This window comes from Crocodylus siamensis, chromosome 3, assembly GCF_052110815.1.
Source record: "Crocodylus siamensis isolate JL-2025a chromosome 3, ASM5211081v1, whole genome shotgun sequence".
Classification (NCBI taxonomy): Eukaryota; Metazoa; Chordata; order Crocodylia; family Crocodylidae; genus Crocodylus; species Crocodylus siamensis.
Window position 1 is genome coordinate 88,569,049 of NC_143397.1, and position 21,745 is coordinate 88,590,793.

At 36.9% G+C, this 21,745-nt stretch overlaps 1 protein-coding gene across 2 annotated transcripts in view; it reads left to right on the forward strand.

Annotated features, from left to right (window-relative positions):
* The window catches only part of CNTLN (centlein), a 377,819-nt gene that overhangs the window by 323,758 nt on the left and 32,316 nt on the right, over positions 1 to 21,745 (forward strand). For both annotated transcript variants that reach the window (XM_090038766.1, XM_090038767.1), the window contains 5 exons: positions 2,261 to 2,452; positions 8,216 to 8,313; positions 9,913 to 10,039; positions 11,726 to 11,863; positions 12,257 to 12,442. In XM_090038766.1, coding sequence (XP_089894892.1) covers positions 2,261 to 2,452; positions 8,216 to 8,313; positions 9,913 to 10,039; positions 11,726 to 11,863; positions 12,257 to 12,442 — 741 coding nt within the window. The remainder of the gene's footprint in view (positions 1 to 2,260; positions 2,453 to 8,215; positions 8,314 to 9,912; positions 10,040 to 11,725; positions 11,864 to 12,256; positions 12,443 to 21,745) is intronic.

The following is a 21,745-nucleotide window of genomic DNA, read 5'->3' on the forward strand; positions in this document are numbered from 1 at the left end:
TTTTAGGTGGTGAGATTTCATTTTACTTCATTTTAGCTGTATTTTTTAATTCCCTGTCAATAGAGAGAGATTGATTCTATTCACAAGAGAGAAAAGTAGTTTTAAGAGTAGAAATACTAACTGTAGAATTCTTGCCTGAGCAACTAGAAAGTTGGCAACATTTCACATTTTTATGAATACTTGCAAATAGAAACACTGAGCAATGACATTTTGCATATGGAAGTGTTGCTTTTGCTAGATATATTAACCCAACATTTGTGGTTACTCCACACTACTTCTGTACATTTTTTAAGTATCCTTTGCTTTTGAGTCTTTCCCCTACATTGTGTTCATTTGAAGAAGTGAGAGATTAGAATAGTTTTACAAGATTAAAATCCATCCAATTGAAAGATACATCAGTATCATTGTTCTTCTGTTTAATAATGAAATTAAAGCAAACTTGGAAAGACATGGAATTATTAACCCTTTTATCCAAATGCTAGTAACATGTATGCAGTCATATATACCATAGCCATGATATGTGGAATTTCCCCAGAGTATTTAAGCCATGATATTAGTATTTAGTTTGAATAGTAGAATGTATTATGTTGTATCCATAAATAATTTTTAATATCACTGAAAATTTTCAAGCTTCCCTATGCTGTCTGCAATGGACACAAAAATGTCTGTGAAAGTGAGTTCTTTACCCTGATTGTATTTTCTTTCATAAACTCTCAGATGATTTAAATATGTGTGTCGACATGCATGCATTTGTTTATATTTTAAGAATTACTGAGTTTTGCAAAAAACTTCTGAACAATATAAAATTCTGCTTTTATCTAAATATTGGCCTCTCTTGAAATGTTACCAATATATTCTGTTTACTTTTACTAATTTCTTTTATCTGACATCATGTAATTAGCTATACATTTAGCCATTTTAAAGCCATAGTGTCTCTTCTGGTTTCTAATTGGGATTCTTCACAGAAGAAGATTTTTCCCCTCTCTGAGAGATTTCAATACCATTTTGTCTAATTGTTCCTTATGTTAAACTACCATATTATAAACTTCTTTGAAATAATAAAATAGTGCTGTAGTTACCCTCTTAAGGAGCCAGAGAGTTGTCAGGCCATTAACGCCTGGTGGCTTTCTGCTGACTACAGACTGGTGAAAGATGTGCACTGGCATAATGATTATTTCAGCTACCTTTTTGCAAAATAATGTTCACTGCATATTCTTTACAATAGGAGTATTAAAGCAAATATTTTATTTTTAATATGACGTCTTTAAGGACCGTTTTCATATACTGCTTCACTGATTAAATGGCCTTTGTCAGTTGTCAGTCAAGTGCAATAAGAATTAGATAGTTTGTTTGCATGTTATTTATTTGAATTAAATCCCTAACAAGCCTCGTCTGCTAATTGGACTTAACATTTATGTTGCTAAATGAGAAGCATTTTGGCTGCAGTGTAGGGTGGTAAGACCTACCCAGTGGAATAAACAACTAACATCTGTTATCCTGTCCTGCTCCAGCTTGGCTTTTACCAGTTAAGTACATCAGCCCTAGAATCAAGGTTATGGAATATGTGGTTCTCTGGCTATGGTGCATATATGTGGAAGAGAAGGAATTACACAACATGAGTAAAGACCAGCCAACCAGAAGTTATTTAGTGCAGCTGGTTCATTTTGCTTTAACCTCTACAAGCCCTACAAATATCAAAACAAAAGCCAAGAAAAGGATGTATGTTTTACAGCAGTTGTCAACAGAGCATTCATGTAAGCTTGCAGTGGTCACCATTAAAACAGAACTGACATTTAACCACCTTTAACTGCACAGTGGTATCTGAGATACCATGGTATTTTCTGATACTTAGTGCAGGAAATAAGTGTAGAATCAGAGACAGCCCAGGAAAACATCTTTTTTAACAGTTACCACTATTCTACTGCTATTCTTTTACAGCTCCCTATAATAAGGGTTTTTTTGCCTGCCATGGGACAATTCTCAACAGGCAATCAAACTTTTAAGGTTTCATGAGTGCCTTTTTAAAAGTTCAAGCCTTTTTATGTTTGGTTATTTCTCTTTACCACCAGATTTGATTCCCTCCCCTTGAGTCCTCTCAACAAATTATTTCAATCAACCAATATGTAATGTAGAATACAGACAATGTACAGGTGTATTGTTTCTTTTCTAATTCTAACCCATAGACGTATGTATCTTGTTATGACCGATCAGAGACACTTCTTGAATGTAACTGATTTTTGTTACTTGGACTTGGAAACAGACATTAACCTCTGATCTGGCCAAGTTGCAACAAGAGAGAGAAGATTTAAAAGGAAAATTAGAGCATGTGTCCCAAGCTACGAAGGTAAAGGAAGATCCATCTCCTGTGACTTCTAATGAGACTGAAGCCACACCAGCAACTCCTTTAAAGAACACAGATTTAGAGATGAAGCAGCTACACTGTAAACTAAAGGTGAGAGAACAGATGTGATCTATCTACTAGAATAACTTCACTTTTTTTGTATTTCCAAAGCTGTCACAGAGATATGAAAAGATATATTTTATATTGTTTATCCAATAACTAGCAGCGTAGGGTGCCAGGTAATATTTGTTCTTAAGTGGTATATATATAATCTAAAACAAATGAGTTAAACTTGAAGTTAAATACTTTTTACAGGCTGATGTGGCCAGATGAAAAAACTATGGACTACAATCAATGGCAAATCATCTTGTTAAGAGTACTGTAGAGCTATATGATGATTCCAAGCTTCCTGTGAGAAGGCATTGAGCAGTAGTGACTTGTGATTAGCATTAAGATAGAGATGCACTGATTTCATCACTCATGTTACTCTTTTTGTTTTGTATCATCATGATGAAAGTATGAATGCCAACTATTCCAAAGTTACCATTTTTCATGTAGAAATGATGAAATCTTTAGACCAAAATCAGTATCATCTGTTCATATGGGGGACTGTATGTTATTGAATAGAAATAGCTGACAACAAATGTATGTAAGCCCAATATCAGGTATTAAATCAGTTTTCAATACTTCATACTAAAGATGAGTTAAATGTTTTAATGTTAAAAAAAAGTTTTGACAACCCAATGATTAGTAGAATCTGTATTTAAATTGTAAGGTTTTTTTTGGCACAAGAAACTATTAAGAATTCAGTTTTGGAATTGTTACTGCTGAAGCAGTTGGTAAAAAATTAAGCTCCCAGCAATTGTTTCCGACAGAAGTTGATGATAGGTACATGTTTGATGCAATCCTTTTCTATTTGTAAATTTAAATTTCAGTGAGCAAAGCAGGAACGGCAGTGTCTTAGCTTATAATTCCAAGCATTGCTCAGGTAGTGCTCTGCCAAAAAAACCTCTCAGCTTTTTTAGAGCTATGCTCTTACTGCGTGTTCTGGCTGTCTCTAGTGCTTTCTTGGTTCCTCGCTGCTTAGCGGCTGTCCCTTCTGTCACTTCCACAGACACAAACCACAAAACAGGAGCTTAACTTGTTTTTGATTGTCTCGAATGAAGGGTAGTTGCACCTAACCTTTAACAGTACACTGATGATTTAAAATATTTTGTCTGTGAGCTAAATCCTTGTTCAGTACTAAATCCTTGTTCAGGCCAACATCTCATTGATTTTAATGGAAGCTTTACCTGAATAAGGACTGGGTTTCAAAAGCCCCCAAAACTTATAGAAGGCTTGAGAACATGGCCATATATTTGCAGTATAAACTACCTGTATGTTGTAAATGTTTTATATTACATATAGAGATATAATAATTGTAAATAAATTTGTTACATTCAAGGCTTTTTACCTGGAAGGTTCTGAATTTAGAACACTTTCCCCTGTATCTTTTGAAGATACTTGCACCAAAAAAAGAGCTAGGTTCCTTGATCCCTTGTAGAAAAACATAGTACGTTAGAGTTGAGTCATAGCAGATAAGCAACAGAGCAGGGAATGCTTTTCAAACACTTTATTTTAAAATGTTATATTTAGTTGTACATACATATATTGTTAAGGATGTGGGATCTTAAAATAGTTATTTGCATTCACCCGTGGCAGAAGAATGTTTCTGAACTATTGATGTATAATGGCAAACATAATATTGTATCTAGGGACAGTTTTCTTTCCATGACAGATCATTCTTTTGTTTCTTTTCTACTGTATTGCTGAAAGTATTTTCAAGGAAACAACATCCTTGTTCCTAATAAAGAGTTGCTCCTGTAGGCTGAGTGAAAACTGAATTTGATGGCACATCTCTATCTGTAATGTGATGAATTTCAGGGAATTTCAAGGACCTGAGGGATGAGACAATGAGGATAAGAGTTAAGGTTGAGATTGGGATTTTGGGTTGGGCTGGGTACTGTAGAACTTCTTCTGCCTATGGCACTGCATAGAAATCCTGTCAGCCTTATTTTAGGTGAAATTAAGGTGTTGGAATTCTACTCCCCTATTCTACCCAGACTCTCCAAATAGTGCCCTTGCCTCCCTCTAGTCAGCCCCCTACCCAGCTGGACCTCTTGCTGCCAGAAGGAGAGGTATGGCAGGAGCAGAGTGAAGACCTGTTTGGGTATACAGCTCTGCCTGTGTAAAGTAAAAAGATATGTGACCCCCTAACTGTAATGCAAAAAATAGTTCAAAACTTGCATGCTTTTCTTGCAGGCAGAGCCTCACTCAGGCTTCCTTTCATTTCCCAACAAAGTGTAAAGGCCTCTTCTGGAAGTAGGATGCTGAACAGCCTTTGACTAAATATGTAACTTTTCAAACAAGGAAGGGGCTGGGATGCAGATTTTAACTGGCCAGCATGCTGTGTGACCTAATTAAAATGTACTTGCTAGATAGACCCATCCCGCAGTACCCTGGTGGTATTAACCAGAACCGGCCTTTCTCAACATTTGAACTTTGACTTCAGTCCCCACCCCTGCCTCTTCCTGTCTTGGTCTCTTATTAAAGTGTCCCTGGAATTTCATCCCCTACTCCTTAGACTTTTGTTTAAGTCTTAGGCGTCACACTCAAAAATTTTATACATCTGTTATATAGCCAGTCTGGCATCTCTTAGGAGCCAGAACCATGCCTCCTGCTTGTCCCAGTTTTTCCCCGCTCATTTGTATCTTAGTGGTTGCCACTTGTTTTTCCTCTTCTCTGACTTTTGTGCCATCCCTTAGCTCATCTACCCAAAACTGGGGCTCTCTTTCTATTGGGCATGTATTCCACACTACTCTTCTTACTCTCAAACTCCTAGAAGCCTCAGTTACTTCCCAAAACATGAAGAGTAAAAGATTTGGTCTAAAACTTTAAAGGTATCAGAACTTGCTGTTGAGCAAATTGAGTGCAAACAATTTGCTTAAGATTCATCATGAACACTTATGATACCAACCCAGAGTTACTCAGTTTCTACTTGATTTTGATTCAAGCAAACTCTCTTTGAAGTATAATAGAGTTGTAATATCCTATCTAAATTAGTGGGAATTGACTTCAGTAAGGAGCTCAGGTTTGGCTGATATTTGGGACGTTTGATAATATGGTAACTTTGGCATTTGGTGCAAGTATCTTGTTTCTTTTGAATGGCAACAAAATATCTATAAGAAAAGCATGCTCTTAAAAGCATTTCCAAGTGGATATCCTGTTGCTAATTATAAATACAAATACAGCTTCTTAAACATACTTTGTGTCCCGTTTTGCACAGATATCTCAAGCCCGTGGAAGAGGGTTTAACATTCTAAATATAAAAGTTTAAATTGGGTATAAAGAATCGATACCTGGAATCCACATGATCTGTCAGAACACTTGTATATGGATTTCCATATTCTACCTCAGAAAAAAGGCTTGACCCTTTCTGTGCTGCATTTACATTTTCTTAGTACCTCATGGGCAGACATTTTATCTCTGGCAGGACGCACAGGAAATACAGTCGCGAACCAAAAATCCTTTTCTACTGAGCCCCCTTTGTACTAGATCAGCTCTCTTTGTTTAACAAATCAGTATTTGTCTAACATATCCTGGCCGCATGTACTGGGGCTGTGCTGCCTATGTGCAGAAGGATGTAACAAAGGTGACAGAAAAAATACAAAGACCCATGGTTTCCACCCAGAGAACCTTGGTTTCTCTAGCAAATCCTTGTTGCCAGGGCTAGTTGGAAATAAGATCCCCACCTGCTTCTCCTAACTCTCTTTACCCAAGTCTGCCTGGAAAAAGAAATTCCTTCCCCTTCCATGTCACCCCCTATGGCTTCTTTGCACAGGAAAAGACAATTCCTCTCTGGGTAATACTTGTATAGCCATTATAAAAAGCTTTACTTAGTTTCTAAGAATGTGCAGAGGCCAACTTATCACACAAAGATTTATGTTCATGTCTAAGATGTAAACCTGTATAACTGGGTATTCTGCTTCAGTCTAATGAAAGTCAAGCAAGGTAATTCAGTAAATATTCTGATACTTTTTACCTTGTTAACATTTTTCTGGTTAAATCTGTCCTTTTCAGGATCTAGTGAGATGTTGAACCCAGAAATATTGGTATCCTAGGCATGCTTTAACCACATTAGAATGTTTCATGTTGTGTAATAAATCACTGGGGCTCAAATTCATTAAGAAAAATCCTGCAGTCCTTACTCAGCCAAAATGCTACCGATCTTTGTCACAACACAAAAATGGTTATTACATTCCTCTTCTCTTTTTGGTTTTAAATCTATGCGTTATTCTTTATCCTTCACAGTATGCCTATATTTACCAGCGTGTATGCGGATGCGCACGCACACACAAACATATACACACAGTTTTTTAAATTAAAATATTCTACTTTCAGGTTAGACTTACTGCCATGTTTTTCTAATTTTTACTTTTAAAAAAATGTTAAACTAAAATAATTATAAATTAAAGACTCCAGAGAGCAAAGAATAAGCAGCATTACTGCAAAAGTGAGTAGCCAACATTTTCTGTTTAAAAAGAAAAATGAGAGGGAAGCTATAGTTTTAGGAAGGAGACAGTATATAGTATTAAAGCAGTACTTTACACCTATCTATACACACAAAAGTCTGTTCCTCTCTAGGTGCATAGTGTTGTGCATGGTATTCCCTTTAATGTTAATGAGCATTACAAACCTTCACTGAGAAGGGAAATTTTCCTCAAGTACCTTTACTGCCTGTCTGATCTATTTGCTCCCTGTTATAGATTTGATGGGTAAATTCCCAAAGCACAACACAATGGCTGAATCTGCAGAAATGTACATACCCACACACACACATTGCATGTGCATTTTCCATCTATGTACTTTTTTTACTATGCTGTTTTCTTAGGGGTTTCAAAGTCTAATTTGTTCTTATGTACTAGTTTTTTTAATTTCAGCTCTTAATACATACATTTATTTTAACCTGCAATAACATGGATATTTACATTTATTTCTTTTTCTACCCACCTCTTAAATTGATCTCTACCTAATCCTGGGCCAGAACATCCCCTGTCCATTCACACACAACAGAGTTTCTGCTTGCAGATCTCTTACTGTATAGAGCAGGAAAAAACAGATAACACTGACCACCTCTAACTCTCATCTGAGATGAACACCCATTCACTGAAATTAGACCTGGTTAAATGTTTAGGACTGGTACTTCCCTTATACAAACTACGAATTTTTATACTGAAATCTAACCAGAAGAGTAATACACCTTGGAGAGGGAACAGCTGCAAAGAACAGTAGAGCACCAGCTGTTTTTGGAGTCTGACTCCTTGTGCTTGTATATCCTTGATCAAAAGGATTAGAAGGAACCATTATTTGAAGGATCTGGACCCCACTTCGAGCCCATATACATCCTGGTAGGGAGAGTACTGTTTTAAAAAAAACAACAAACCCTTAACAAGATGAACCTGGTAGAAATTTACTTGCCTCCTGCCTACTTATGCCTCCTATTGACTACCGTGTGCAGAGGGATATCTAGTTTGATGAGGTACAAAAATCCTACTTGTACCCTACAAAACATAAATTCATAATTGATGGATATTGTCAGGCAAGAAATTAGTTTTGGGTTTGCCTTCAAAGGGAAAGACTTGTGATAAATTAAAACTAAGAATGTTCTTTTGTACAACCTCACAGATACTAATTATTCTTTAATAACATTAATCAAAAATAGACTAAATTTATTCCACGAGCCCTTTTTATTTTAAACAAATTCATTATTGGTTATACCTCAGATAATATTTAATCCACTTTTATTTATGTTTTAATAATTTTTTTTCCGTCTAGAATGCAAACAATGAAATCACTAAACAGTCAACCACCATTAAGTCTTTGAAAAATGAAGTACAAGAGAAAGAAGAAGGGATGCGGGAACTACAAGAAAAGTATGTTCTGTCCTCTATTCATTGTGTTTGGTGCCACCCTGTGGCAGATAAGAGCTTATACCGCTATTAAGTGTTTCAAACCCAGACTTGTTAAGAGAACCTTTTCTTTTTACCTCCTCTTTTTCATAATCTTGCCTCTGTTATGCGAGGTTTTTTTAGAAAATCAGAGCAGTACATGCTAAGATCACATTTTATATAAACTGATGAGTGATTACCTGGCTACCATTTCTGCATTTCAATAAGAATATCTAAAGTCAGGATTCAGACCCCAGAGTCGACTTAAGTTATCCTTGATGTACACAGCACTGCTAAAAGCAATCTTTCAAATACAGTAATTCTTTGCCTAGGGGCTAAGAGACATGTCAAGGTTTAGATGCTTAAACTGGATTAAATATCCAGTCTTACATGTGTAAAAAGTGCAAAAGGACAGTTGTGTTTGTTTAGATTTGAATTGATTAAGGGTTATTTTATGTTTGGAATTCATGTGTATTGGCTTGACACATGCTATTGAGACTTTTCTTTTTCCTACCTGCAGATATAATATTGTTCTTTACTTACGTTAGGATATAAATGTACTCTATCAGAACATTAACGACTTCCATGTCTGACCAGAAGATTTTAAAAATTAATCTAACTCTACACAATTTTTTTTTTTTTTTAGAGAAACATTAAACATTTTCTGTATTGATGCAGTTTGCTCATTTCAAATGTAAAGGACTCTTTAAAACACTTTAGTAGGGTATATTTTCTATTAATTAGTACATTAAGATAAAATTAGGGAAGGCTTCAACTATTATATTTCAAATCAGAATAAAAATATTGTGATTGTTTATCATACTGTTTTTACATAGCAAATACTGCATTGCTTGTCAGATGTATTCCTGCTAATCACCTCAATAATATTAATACGACAATTCAAATGCAAAATATGTGAAGGCATTTACTGTACCACAGTTCTCTTGCTGGTTTTATACAGCATTAATGTGTGATAGCAACACTGCTTTATGCCTGAAAATACCATTTATTCATTTTGTTTTATAGGGAAAAAGAAGCATAGTGATGTGCTTATATTAATAAATTACTCAGTGTATATGTGTAAAATACTAATTTATTCTCCTGCTGGAGAAGCATTTCATAAGGCATACAATCCCGTATCATATAACATTTAAAATATGTCAGAGGAGGTGTAAGCTTTATTTTTTAAGATACTTCTGTGAAAAATGGTGTGTGTGTTGATTTTGAGTGTTTTGTAGGAAATAATTTGAAATTACAGACCAATCTGAAAGGAACCTGTACAGTGAAACATTTTTCCTTTATTGATGTGAACAATTGACTTTCGTAAATGGAAATTCCACCTGTTTTTAAATGATTGAAAAATATATACCACATAATAATAATTTTCCCTAATTCATTAGTTTACATTTTTTCAGTAAGTGCATTGCTTTCACTAAAACCTTTAAAACTATTTACCCAAACGATTGTCTTTTATTTAGAGAATAAGCTTTAGAAATTAATGTCCACTGCATTCAAACATTTAAGTGTTTAAAGTAACTAAATATTAAGAGCTGTGATTCGTGTAATTTTTCCTCTTATTTCCAGGATTTCTCGGATGGAGAAAGACTTAAATATGAAAAGACATTTGATAGAAGACTTGAGGTCTCGGCTAAAAGCAAACCAGGAAAATGAAAAACTCAATAGGGAAGCAATCGAAACTCTTGAGAAAAGGGTACCTCTTCTATATTATTCATATTTAAACCACAAAAAAAAAAAAGATTCTATTTGGATTGCACAAATTATTCTACCACACCAGATTTGCAGTGCAAATATACAATTTAAAGAATAGAATAAATTTAATTACCTTTTTGTAATTACTGTCCATTTGAGTTTTTACAAAATTGTAATGTTATGACTGCTTTAATTCACCACAATTCATTGTACAAATATGTAACTATAAAGCATTAAAAAACTCAGTGTTGGTATTTGATGTATGTAATCTAGCGGGAATGTTTTGCACTTTCCAACACAAAATGCATTGAAGATCAAATAAGGATTTTTTCTATATGACATTCAGATGCACGAAATGTACCTATGTAGATCCTCTGTCTACTGTGGTTAAATGTAGTATTTTAGACCACCTAAATTAATTGCTTGTATTGCAGTATTATCAATGATCCAAAATTCAAGTTTTATTATTCCATATCTTGATTATGTATTTAAGTAAAGCTAAAAGTCATTATCCAAATTTCTTTCCTTAATATATTGTGGCATTCATGGAAACAGGAAAAACTTCAGTTATGATAAAACATCTTTAACGGTATCTTTCAAAATACTGTATTGTAGTGTGGCCCCTCAGTCCTGACAAAGGGAGCTGACAGGGGGGAGCTGTAGTCTTGATGAGTATATAACCCCAAAATAGCAATAAACAATTTGCCAAGCAAGAAGTACTTATATTCTCTTAGAAAGCGGCTGCTGGCTGAACAGCTCATATGGTAGCCTCTGCTTGAAGTCATTAAGCTTTGTCAGCTCCAGAGAGAGCTACTCTCTTACCCTCTATGCCAGAGATAAGGTGTCATTAAGGAATCCTCAGTCAGAGGGGTATGCGGGGGAATAAAGAAGAGAGGAAGGAGCAAGATAAATACCTGGTTTTGTTTTTAGAGAAAACAGTTGAGAATTCAATGCTGTAATTTGTTCTTCTGCATTGCTCTTTGAGTATTTTTAGCATCCCATTTTTCAGTTTGAACAGGCGCAGAGCCTGTGTGTTTCTTTGATAATTATTTATAGAGGATCAACTTGATAAATTTGACATTATCTTTAACTGAAGATCAAAGACATTCCCTGATACTGTATATTACCTGTAGAGCTGTGTGATTAATAGCATCTGTCATCAGAACTGAATGATTTTCTCAGAATATTCTTTCATTCTGATTTAGCCTAAATCAGTCCTCACTACACATGACAAAGTTATTATGAGTTATCCAGGAGACTGTACATGCTATCCCATCACAGACAATTACCATTTTCCCAGCTAAGTTTTGATTAGCATATGGTTTTTTCCCCTGTGCTTAAAAAGATTGGAAATTGTATCTTAGCTTGTTTCATAAGCAAAATATGTCTAAAAGCTCTAATCCAGGAAGTAAATTTAAGAGCTTTTTTCATACATCATACCTGTCTAGACTCTCAGTTTTCATGCAGCCAAATTGTGTACAAACTAATCTCTGGCTGGATCAGTTCCTGCTACATATTATGTTCCTATTGTAATTGCTGAAAATTCAACTAAGTTTTAGTTGAAGCATCAATTTGTACAGTAAAAGCAAAAATACTTTTATTTGTTATTTTGGTTTTTGTTTGCACTTTTTTAATTTAAAAAAGCAAATTGCTTTAGCTGATAATGTGGTTATTCTTTTTATTTCAGGTAAAGGCACTGACTGAAGATTGTTCAAACAAGAAAACATCAATTGATTCATTAAAGCAAAGGCTTAATGTAGCTATAAAAGAGAAGTCACAGTATGAACAGATGTATCGCAAAACTAAAGAGGAATTGGGGAAAAAGGTATTTTTGTTAAAGTTTGGCTAGTTTTAATATAGAGTGTATTTATTGCCTATTTTTCCTTCACTACTTCATGTTCATTATTTATTTATTTTTCAAATGAAAAGTTACGAAGTCAGCTGTTTAAAATTTGTAAATATTTGCAAAAGAATGTTAAACAGAATAATAGTAACGTATCTCAGTGTGTGATTTCATTTACTTGGGCTGAAGCTGTATCATATTATTGCTGATAATTCAGACATTAAACATGAATGTAACATCTGGAGATTCCTGTGGAATGGCATTTATAATAGAATGCCCTATAATGTTAATTTATTTGTATTTTTAGTCTAAAATTACTTCATAGTTCCCTGCCTGTGTCAGTACCAGTGCCATTTTCCTATTGATATATTTCAGGATCTCAGGCTTACAAATCTAGAAGGAAAAATGATTGAAGCTGAATGTGCCATGACTGAACTTGAGACTGCTGCTTCTCAACAACTCCATGGCTTGGCAAAGCAAAGTGGCCAGGCTCTGGAAGTAGTGCAGAAGAAACTTCTGCTGGCCAATGATAAAGTGGAAGAATTCATCACATTTGTAAAGGTTGGAATGTTGATTCCCTTTTGATTGCTCATCTAAACACAGGAAGTCTCTGGAAGTAGCAGAACAAATCTTTTTAGATTTTTGTGTTCTCTGTTGTTTGCTGCAATCTCTGCAGCTCTCCTGTTGGCCCAGTATCATTCCTCTTCAGGAGTGTGAAATGGGTGGAAACAGATTACTTGAGAGAGGCCCAATCACTCCCTCCTTCACTGTAGGCTTTCAAGAATTGGAAGGTCATCCTTTGTGTCAGACTAAGGTTGTTAACTGCCCAAGAGAAAATGACATTACAATTTTATGTCAGATTAGTGTAGAATAAATATTTTAACTCTTTACATCTTTAGGCATATTTTACTACGGATTACATAGTTTGTTGCAAATGCACACAGATTTTTATGTAAATATAAAATAGAGAACTTTGGTATTACTAAATTTAAATAACCTTTTAAAATAATTTGTACAGTATTCTGTGCTTATGATACATTCATTTTGGGCATTTGCCAACAGATTGGTGTATAATGACAGGCATATAGTATGTGCTTGTATATGCAGTTCGGTAGACAGTAGTTCCAAGTATAGGAACTAATACTGGACTTCGCTGAGCAAACTTATGTGTTAGTATTTTATAGATTACAATATAAAGACCAAATATCTATCTCAGACTTTTCTAAAGTGCCCACAGTATCTAACTTCAGTACTCATAAATAGGAATCATAATGCATTTTTGTATGAACAAATTTAAAGTATATACTTACCCTTTTACCCAACTGACTACTGAGACCCAAAGCCTCTATAGGGTGCAGCCACTAATCAGACACATTTTTTCAGGTCTGTTACTTTGTCAAGTAGAGGGCAGTGACAGTCAAACACTGTTGCAATAGAGCAGACAAATAGATATATGTAGTAGACTTTCATCTATATAGTACCGTAATTTATGAATAAGTGTGTGGTGGATTGTAATAAATTGAAAGTTAAATGGAATGTTTATAGGTAGTATGTTTCATCTTGAAAGTTCTGTAAAATGTAATATTAGTCAAGCTTGCTTTATTGTTAAAACAGGTCATTCTAGATGGGATTTGCACACACATGACTTTGGCCCAACTCTGCTCCTATTGAAAATAATTGCAAAATTCATGTCGACTTTAGTGGGTTAGTTATGCCAGGGATGAATGCTTTTGAAAATTCCACCCTTAAACAATATGTGAGTTAAAGGTATAGGACTTCAAAAAGTGGATAGAACTTACTGACACAAATACTGTATTTTTTCACATCTAATGCTCTCTTTTCCCCCAAAATTCAGCCCCCAAAATTGGGTACATTTATAAGTGGGGAAGCTGTTTTCTTCATCAAGAAAGAACAAAGCCTGGAGCCTATGCATGCCACTTAGTTGCTAAGATAGTTGCCATTTGTGCTGGCTCAAAAGGCTGAAGGGGCAGAGCCCTGTGTTAACCCTCTCACAACCATACCTATTGGCCAAGCACTGCAGCTTGTTCCTGAAGAGCAGTTTTGCTGCTGGTATTATCTTGTGGTATGAAACCAAGATTTTATTACAGGAGCTTATTTAAAACCTATGTATAGTAAAGAAGTAACTGTCTTGCTGCAACTTTGGAAGTTTCTGGGCCTAACCTCATGTGACAAAGTAAGCCCTCCTGGAAACACAGAGTAAAAGTAGTATTGCATCCCAGAAGAGCCCTACCAGGAAGTTCCTGCTGCCTATTTCCTTTTCCTAAATTATCTCGTAGGATGCCACACTTCTTGGACACTGTGTTCCCTGGAAGATTTAGGCTGTTATACAGTGGGCCACAACTCTGGAAAAATCTTTCTTTTCTACATTATGCCTTGCAAAACAAGGCCTGTGTTTCATTTGGGGGCCTATGGCGTGTGAGAAAATGCGGTAAAACTTATGGTTGTATAACAAGTATTTCTCCTATTTTTTCAAAAGTTGGTTGTGAAAGTGAAAGATGTAATTTGCTAGCCTTCTTCTGCTAGCTTGTTATGTGGATGATCTGAAGCTGATGTCAGCACCAGCCATTGTCTATGATTCAGAAGCGTATTGACTCTTCTTGCATCATATTAATAGTGTGCTGGATGAAAATATACAGATTTCTAACATGGGACATTTATGGGGTTTTTGTTCCCACTTTTTTGCCATATTTACCATATTTTCTCTAATCTAAGTGATCCTGAATTGAAGACAACCCCTCAATAATTAGATTCTATACATGGAAACATTATTAATTTGTTATAATTAGTCATCTTTAATTCATCCCTCCAACTGCTGCAAGAGGACAGGCAGTGGTGAGGCAGGAGGTATGGGGAGTCAAGCAACTTGACTCCTGCTTGTGCCTGTCCCTTTGCCCCCTCTACCCACTGCCTGCCTCCATTCTTGGGTCTCCCCTTCCCCCAGCCTCTACTCCCCACTTTCCCCCCCAGCCTCTGTTTCACATTCGCAGGTTCTATCTGCAGTCTAGTCTGGGGTACAGTGCATGGCCCAAGCCCACCCATAGCAGCCATATGGGCTGTGTACCACTGCTATGGGGCCAGGCTGGAGCCACGCTCAGTGCCCCAGGCTGCAGCATGCACAGAGCCTGATGGTGCAGAGACAGGGTTAGTTAGGCAGGAGAGCAGAGGCTCTGTGGGGCAGGGAGTAAATAGGGAGGGAAGAGGCTGCAGGGGGGGAATGGCAGGGTACAGAGGCAGCAGAGAGGAACAGATGACAGGCAGCAGTTGCAGCTATGTCTCTGAGCACAAACCACACCAGCTGCCTGCCCCCACCCCCGTACTCATTTCTAAGACAAGGGACTTTTTTCTCCAGGGTAAATGGGAGGAGAAACCTCATCTTGGACTCAAGTGAATATGGTATTAATGCCTAAAGTAATGAAGATGTATATTAACTCAAATCCATCAATTTTTAGTTCCTTTGTTTCTTTCATAAAACTAGTGAACATATTGATGAAACACAAATGGTCTTATTCTAGTTTCATTCACTCTAAATTTGGAGTAACTTCATTAAAGTCAGTTATACTGAATGTATGTTAACTGGAAGAGATGAGTCAGAGTTAGCATGTTGTCCCATGCTCCTTTCTCCCTCTAGATTCCCTTACATTATTTCACTTACTTTAAAGTACTGATGTCTTTTAAGCACATTTTTCCACTGAGTAATTTGACTTGGGGAGACATACCATTATTCTTATTGTAACAAATTAAAACTAGGATATTTTCCCTAATCCAGTCTCTGAAGAGTATAATGCTCCAAATGCAATGTATGGGGTGGGAAAAACTGTTTTCATAAATAGCAAATTCGCTGTGAGGCAGTTCATTTATTCTATACTAGAAAATTGGCTCCTTTCCGTATTTTACTCATGGACTAATAGAGATTTTCAGTCATCCTAAACAGGCAATGCCTATATTTTGTCTTCTTGGAGTGAAAACAGAAAATATAATGGCAAGGATAGAATTCTAAAGTTGTCTTGCAAGTCTCCACTTAAGATGATGCACACTGGAACCAATGACATGGCATTACATGAAATGACACTCTTTACAGAATATGTCAGCGGTTGTCAAAGAGAGCCAAAGAGAAGAAAACAGTGAGTGATCTTCCCATTAATCCTTTTAGTCCCTTGAGTGAAGAAAGACAAAAAGTGCTGGTAGCAACTATTAGCTGTGAAGCTGGTAGGTTTGCTATTGTACTTAGGCTATATGTGTGGGATAGGGAGCTACGTAAAAGGGGTGGCCTGCAACTGATATGCAGAGATACTTCTGTCCTTAGTTAAACACTAACTGTATATAGCACTTCAAACAACCAATGCAGGTAGAAGGCTTTAAAAAGAAAAATGTGACACAGATTTAAATAAGTTGAACCAATGTAATGTCAGACAAAGAATATGAAAATAATATTTTTCAGTTTATTTTAGGACTTTGGATAACAAACAAGGAATTGAAAATCTCATGGAATTAAAATAGTGTATTTACTCAAATACAAGATGATTCCCGCCCCTCTTCCCCCCCGCCCAAATCAGCATGGAGAAATAAGCCTGTCATTTTCATTCGCATACAACAAAACCACATTAAATACATTATCTATCTTTGAACTGCTACTAAAAGTAGCATGTGCTCGGTAATGGAAACAACTATGAAGTTGACTAAATGAAGCCAACACTTACTATAAAATACATAGCCCATACTGGGCAAACACGCTGATGGGACTCTACCATAAGAATAAGTTAGCGCAACCCATCTGAGTAAGATATATGATGGTGCCCATTGAGCACAGTCTGCCTCAGCACTGACTCTTTTTAAAGTCATGATGAGCCACTACACTGTATACATTTCAACTGCCTCTTCACTCCCACAGCTGAGCTGAACCTTTCTTTCCTGTTTCCAGTGATTCCTATTTCTTAAATGTCTGGCAAACATCACCAAATGGGGCCCCAAAAAGAATCTTTCTGTTGCTCCCTCTCTCAGGTTGTCACATATGATTAGTGTGGCTTCAGGGTAAAGCTAGACCAAGTTGTCCTATGCCTCATCTATATCTACATTTTTGGAGGATCTCAGGATTGGTGACAAGAACACCTGTTTCTAGTTTTGAGTAGGGGACTATTTAAAATGTGGGTTCTTTGTGAAAGGTATCCGGAGTATACACACATACTGAGCAGGGCAGAACTGTGGGGCCAGTATGACTTGAAACACTGTAGTCTTTGCTGGAGCCCAGCCCAGTGAACCATATAGTAAATCCTTCGCCTTGTGGTATTGGACTATATACAGTACAAACTAAAAGATCCATGTTCTAATTAGCCCCCCATACTGTATTTATAAGCAAGCACAAAAGTGTTGCTTAAAATGCTTAAATGTATGTTTATGGAGTACCTACGCTAAAACTTGTAGCAGTTTCAAAAGAGGTAAAATGCATCCATCCTGAATGAACTGAGTCTATAGGTACTATATATGCAAACTGATACAGCAAAACTTGATGGGATGAGTTACATGGTTATGAAGTAAAACTCTCTACCAGTTCAGGAAAGATAGAAAGAGTAGGCAGTGAGAGAGAAGGAATAGAACTGTTTTCTGAAGACACCGTTACTTGTTTCAGAGTAATTGATAACTCAGAGCCACAGGGTCCTGAATGCATTTGGATCAATGTATTTATTAATACAGCTTTGGAGGGGGTACAGATGGTTTTCTATTATGCACCACCAAATTACATTTGAGAACAGGATGAGATTCTATTTAAGCACCTGCCTGTAATGTATAGAAAGAAAATGAGGTTGTTTTGAGTTATTTAATTTGAAGGGTGATGTTCTGGTGGTTCCACAGAGTTATTAGTAATAAATCATTCTTTCAGTTTCAATAATTATAGATGATGATTTTACAAACACCCATGGTGTTTTGCACCACTTGGCGTAACTCTATTTTGGACCTCATTATAATGGATAGAGATGAATTAATTATGTCCCACTTAAATTCAGTATAGGCAAAGGAAAAATTCTTAGTTCAAGTTATTCAAAATTTTATTAATGATCTGGAAGTAAATAAAAAATTGTGCCAATGAAAGTTATGGATGAGGAAGATTGGAAAAATGGTAATATATTTTAATGTAGGAGAATGCGTAATTATACAGCTGAGCAGGGAATGCCAACCAAACCTGCAAAATACGAAGTTGTATCCTGGAACGAAATAATTGAAAAGGACTTAGGGGTCATGTAAACACTGAGCATAAGCTTCTAATGCAGTATTGTGGTAAAAAGTGGACAACACAATCCTTGGATGTATAAAAGAGGAATGAGTGGTGTAGTGAGATGATTTTGCCATTACATACAGAATTGGTGAGATCAGTACTGAAATATTTTGTACAGTTTTAATATCCATATTTAAAGGATGTTAAAAATAGGAGAATGCAAAGTAAAACACCATTAAATGATTTGAGAGTTGGAGAGAAAAATCAGGCTTAGTCCTTATTCTTATTAGTTTAAGAAGAAATAGTTTATGAGGTAACTTGACTACAGCATGCAGGTGTTTTCCTGGAGAAGAAAATACTAGGCACTAAAATGCTCTTTGGTCTAATGGTGAAAGGCATAAGAAGAACTAATGGTTGGAACAAAATCTATACATATTCAAACTTCAAATAAGACACTAATTTTTAAGAGTGGGGATGATCAACTACTGAAACAAACTACTAAGAGAAGAGTCATCTTCTCTATCTCCTGATGTCTTCAGGTCAAGAGCAGCTATTTTTCTAGAAGATATGCTTAAGCCAGACACAGGTTACCTAGATCAGTGGAAAAGAAAACCAAACCATGATACAGACCAAATTTTAAATGATCTAATGGTCCCTTTTGACTTTAAACACCATAAATCTATGAACTCTAGTACATCTTATTGCTACATCTTTATGTTTTAGCTTCTTTGTTCTAAATTCGCTTTTTTCTGTTAATTTTTCACCAATTTCAGCTCTTACCCCACACTTGATTCCTTTGCATTTTTTTCCACTAAACTATGGGTTTTGTCTTCTCTTACTTCTGCTTATTCTTCCTCTTGCCATGTAAGGTGCCCCTGCCAAAAATTCAAGTACTTTACTGATTTGTTCCAATGCAAATTTATTTACCCCTTTTCTTAGGTATCTTTTTGAGAAAACCAGGACTCTATTTCTCTTGCCTAATGATATCGTACACTTCTAAATCTCTTGTGTCTTCTTTCCCTGTTCTGTTAACTGTATAAACCCAAATTACACAGACTTTTTCTCAGTTCTCCTCCTTCTCAATCTATCAGTTTTGATAGAGTCAATGTCTCTTTGCTCTGCTTTCTCTCCTTGAGTCCTTTTCCTACACACTTGTGATTTTCCTAACTCTCTACTTGCTCCTTGAATGTCTCCAAAGGTAGCTTCCAGTTTTGCTGTGGTGTAATTGGGTCCCCTAAGTTTCTCTTCTCAGCCCTATTCTCTTCTTTCTCCTTATTCCCTCTCTTTTACTCTGGTAAGCTTATCAGGTTTTATAATTTCAGCCATGTCTCTTCTGTTTTGGATTAAACCCACACATCTTTAAAACCCTACTCCTTGAGGCAAAGATTTCTGTGGATGATATCTGTTATTGGAACAACTGCCTTCCTGAATTATCTTAGTTATCATGCTTGAATAATAGTTGCTCAGGTAAAACTCCCTAAGACGTGGGGCAAATTGAAGATCATTGCCCTGTTAAACTAGGAAAAATCCATGACTGCAGCCAATTGTAGCCTTATAGCATTGTTCAGTGTTTGCTACAGGAATGTTTGATCTTCCAATAGATCTCACCAACATCATGGTTATGGCACTTATAATCAAGTTCTCTCATTGACATCCCAAATCAAAAACAGGTGTCCAGCAAAGATGGAGACTGGTGCCAGGTTTCTTATTCTCACTTCTGTGTACATTTTGTGGTACTTCACTAGTCTTCTAGTAAACTTGCCAAGACTACTCCTCGGTTTGATTTGTTCACACTGCAAAACTACTTTTATGCTATTTCTGAATCCACATAAACACAACAAATTCCTGGAAAGCACAACTTAGTGCCCTATCTCAAGATTCTATGCTAATGCCAGTTTATTTTGACTTGTATTTCAATGATCTATGTGAAACCTTCATCTAAGCTGATGGCATCTAATTGTGCAGTCAGTCTCTGACTTTATGGACACCTTGATTTCTGATTTGGTTGTACCCTGGTAGTGTCCCAGGGTACAATAGTGATCTGGTGGTTTTATTCTTATGCTGCTGTAATTTGACACTTGCAGTTGAATTCTCCAAAATCAGTTTCATGCATTTTCCCCACTCCATAATGTCTCTGCAACTTGGGACATGAGTGTTTCCCTCAATGGACACCCAGTGAAGCACAGTCCACATCCAATCTATCTCAGTATTTCTCTTGATAGGGCTCTAATTTACTGTGACCATTTGTTAAAAGTAGCTGCAAAAATCAGGGCTTGCAACATTCTACTTGACATGTTGGCTGGATTCTCCCTATAGATATAGGCTAGAATGTCTGTAGACATTCAAAAAGCCCAAGGTGGAATTGATCTAAATTATGTGATTTTCTGTAAGTGGCATAGTTTAGCTTGGTAGCAAATAGAACTCAAACTTGTCCTTTGGTGGGACGGGGGGGAATTTTAGACCAGGTTCCATGATTTTTAAACTAATCTAAGTGTGCTGAGCTTCTGTTCTGTTACAGGTGTAGACCAATTTCCAATCACTTATACCTAGGGACCTACTGAATTCATGGTGGAAGTAGAGTGCATAGCGTATTGCATATTCCCCCACACCCACCTCACCCCTTGTTCTCCCCACCACCACCACCTCACTGCTGATTAGCGGAGGACTTTGCCACTCCCTTCTGATCAGCAGGGAAGCTAAAACCGTGGTTTTAAACATGGTACAATTTTTGCCTCCCTGCCAGTCAGCAGCAAACAGCAAGGCCATCCAGGGCCCCTCAGCCAGTGGCAGGAGGCAAAAATGGCAGCATAATTTAAAACAGCAGTTTTTGCCTCCCTTCTGATCAGGAGTGAGCTGCAAGTAGGGCCCCTCCACCAATTGGTGGAAGTGGGGCAGGGGAGCCTGCAAGATTAAAGGAGTCACAGCACACCCCACTTCCACCATTAATTATGTAGGTCCCTAGTTATACCAGTGAAAGTGTAGTGTCTGTACCTGGCCATAATGTTTCTGCTATTTGGACACCTCTCTGTACTCTCTGATACTCACCAGCAGGATATTGTGCTTCACACGGGACACACTAATCCAACATGTGGTTAGTGGTAGTGCAGTTCCATGTCACCATGTGCATATCTGGAACTTTAACAGTCCACAGCTACTACTCAGGCTATCAGTGCAGGGTGATGTCATTTTGCTGTCCATTCATCCTGAAAATGCATTGGCCAAAGTGATAGCAAAATCTGAAACCTTGCCTAGCCTCTCATTCTACCTCTCTCTCTTTGACCCTCCTCCAGCTTGCCTCTGATCCTGCTATATACTATGATCAACTTTGCTGCATGCTAACTTCTCAATGGCATTTTGCTGACAGAAGTAACGGACTTCTCAGCAGTGATTAATCATTTTCTTGAGCCTTACTGTGGCAGGATGGCCCCTAGGGGTGCCGTGAGCTCCCCTAGTGCCCTTGCCTACCGTGCCAACCTGGGCTTTGAATGCACCCTCTATCTCGCCCGCCACGTCTTTGATCTTATTGGTTCAATTAGGGAGGCTGCCTTCCTGCCCTTCTTGGCACGGGGCCAGTCTTACTATACCAGGACTTTGGTTCTAGTCCCTATGCTGGTCCTCTCTTGGGGCCAACTCAA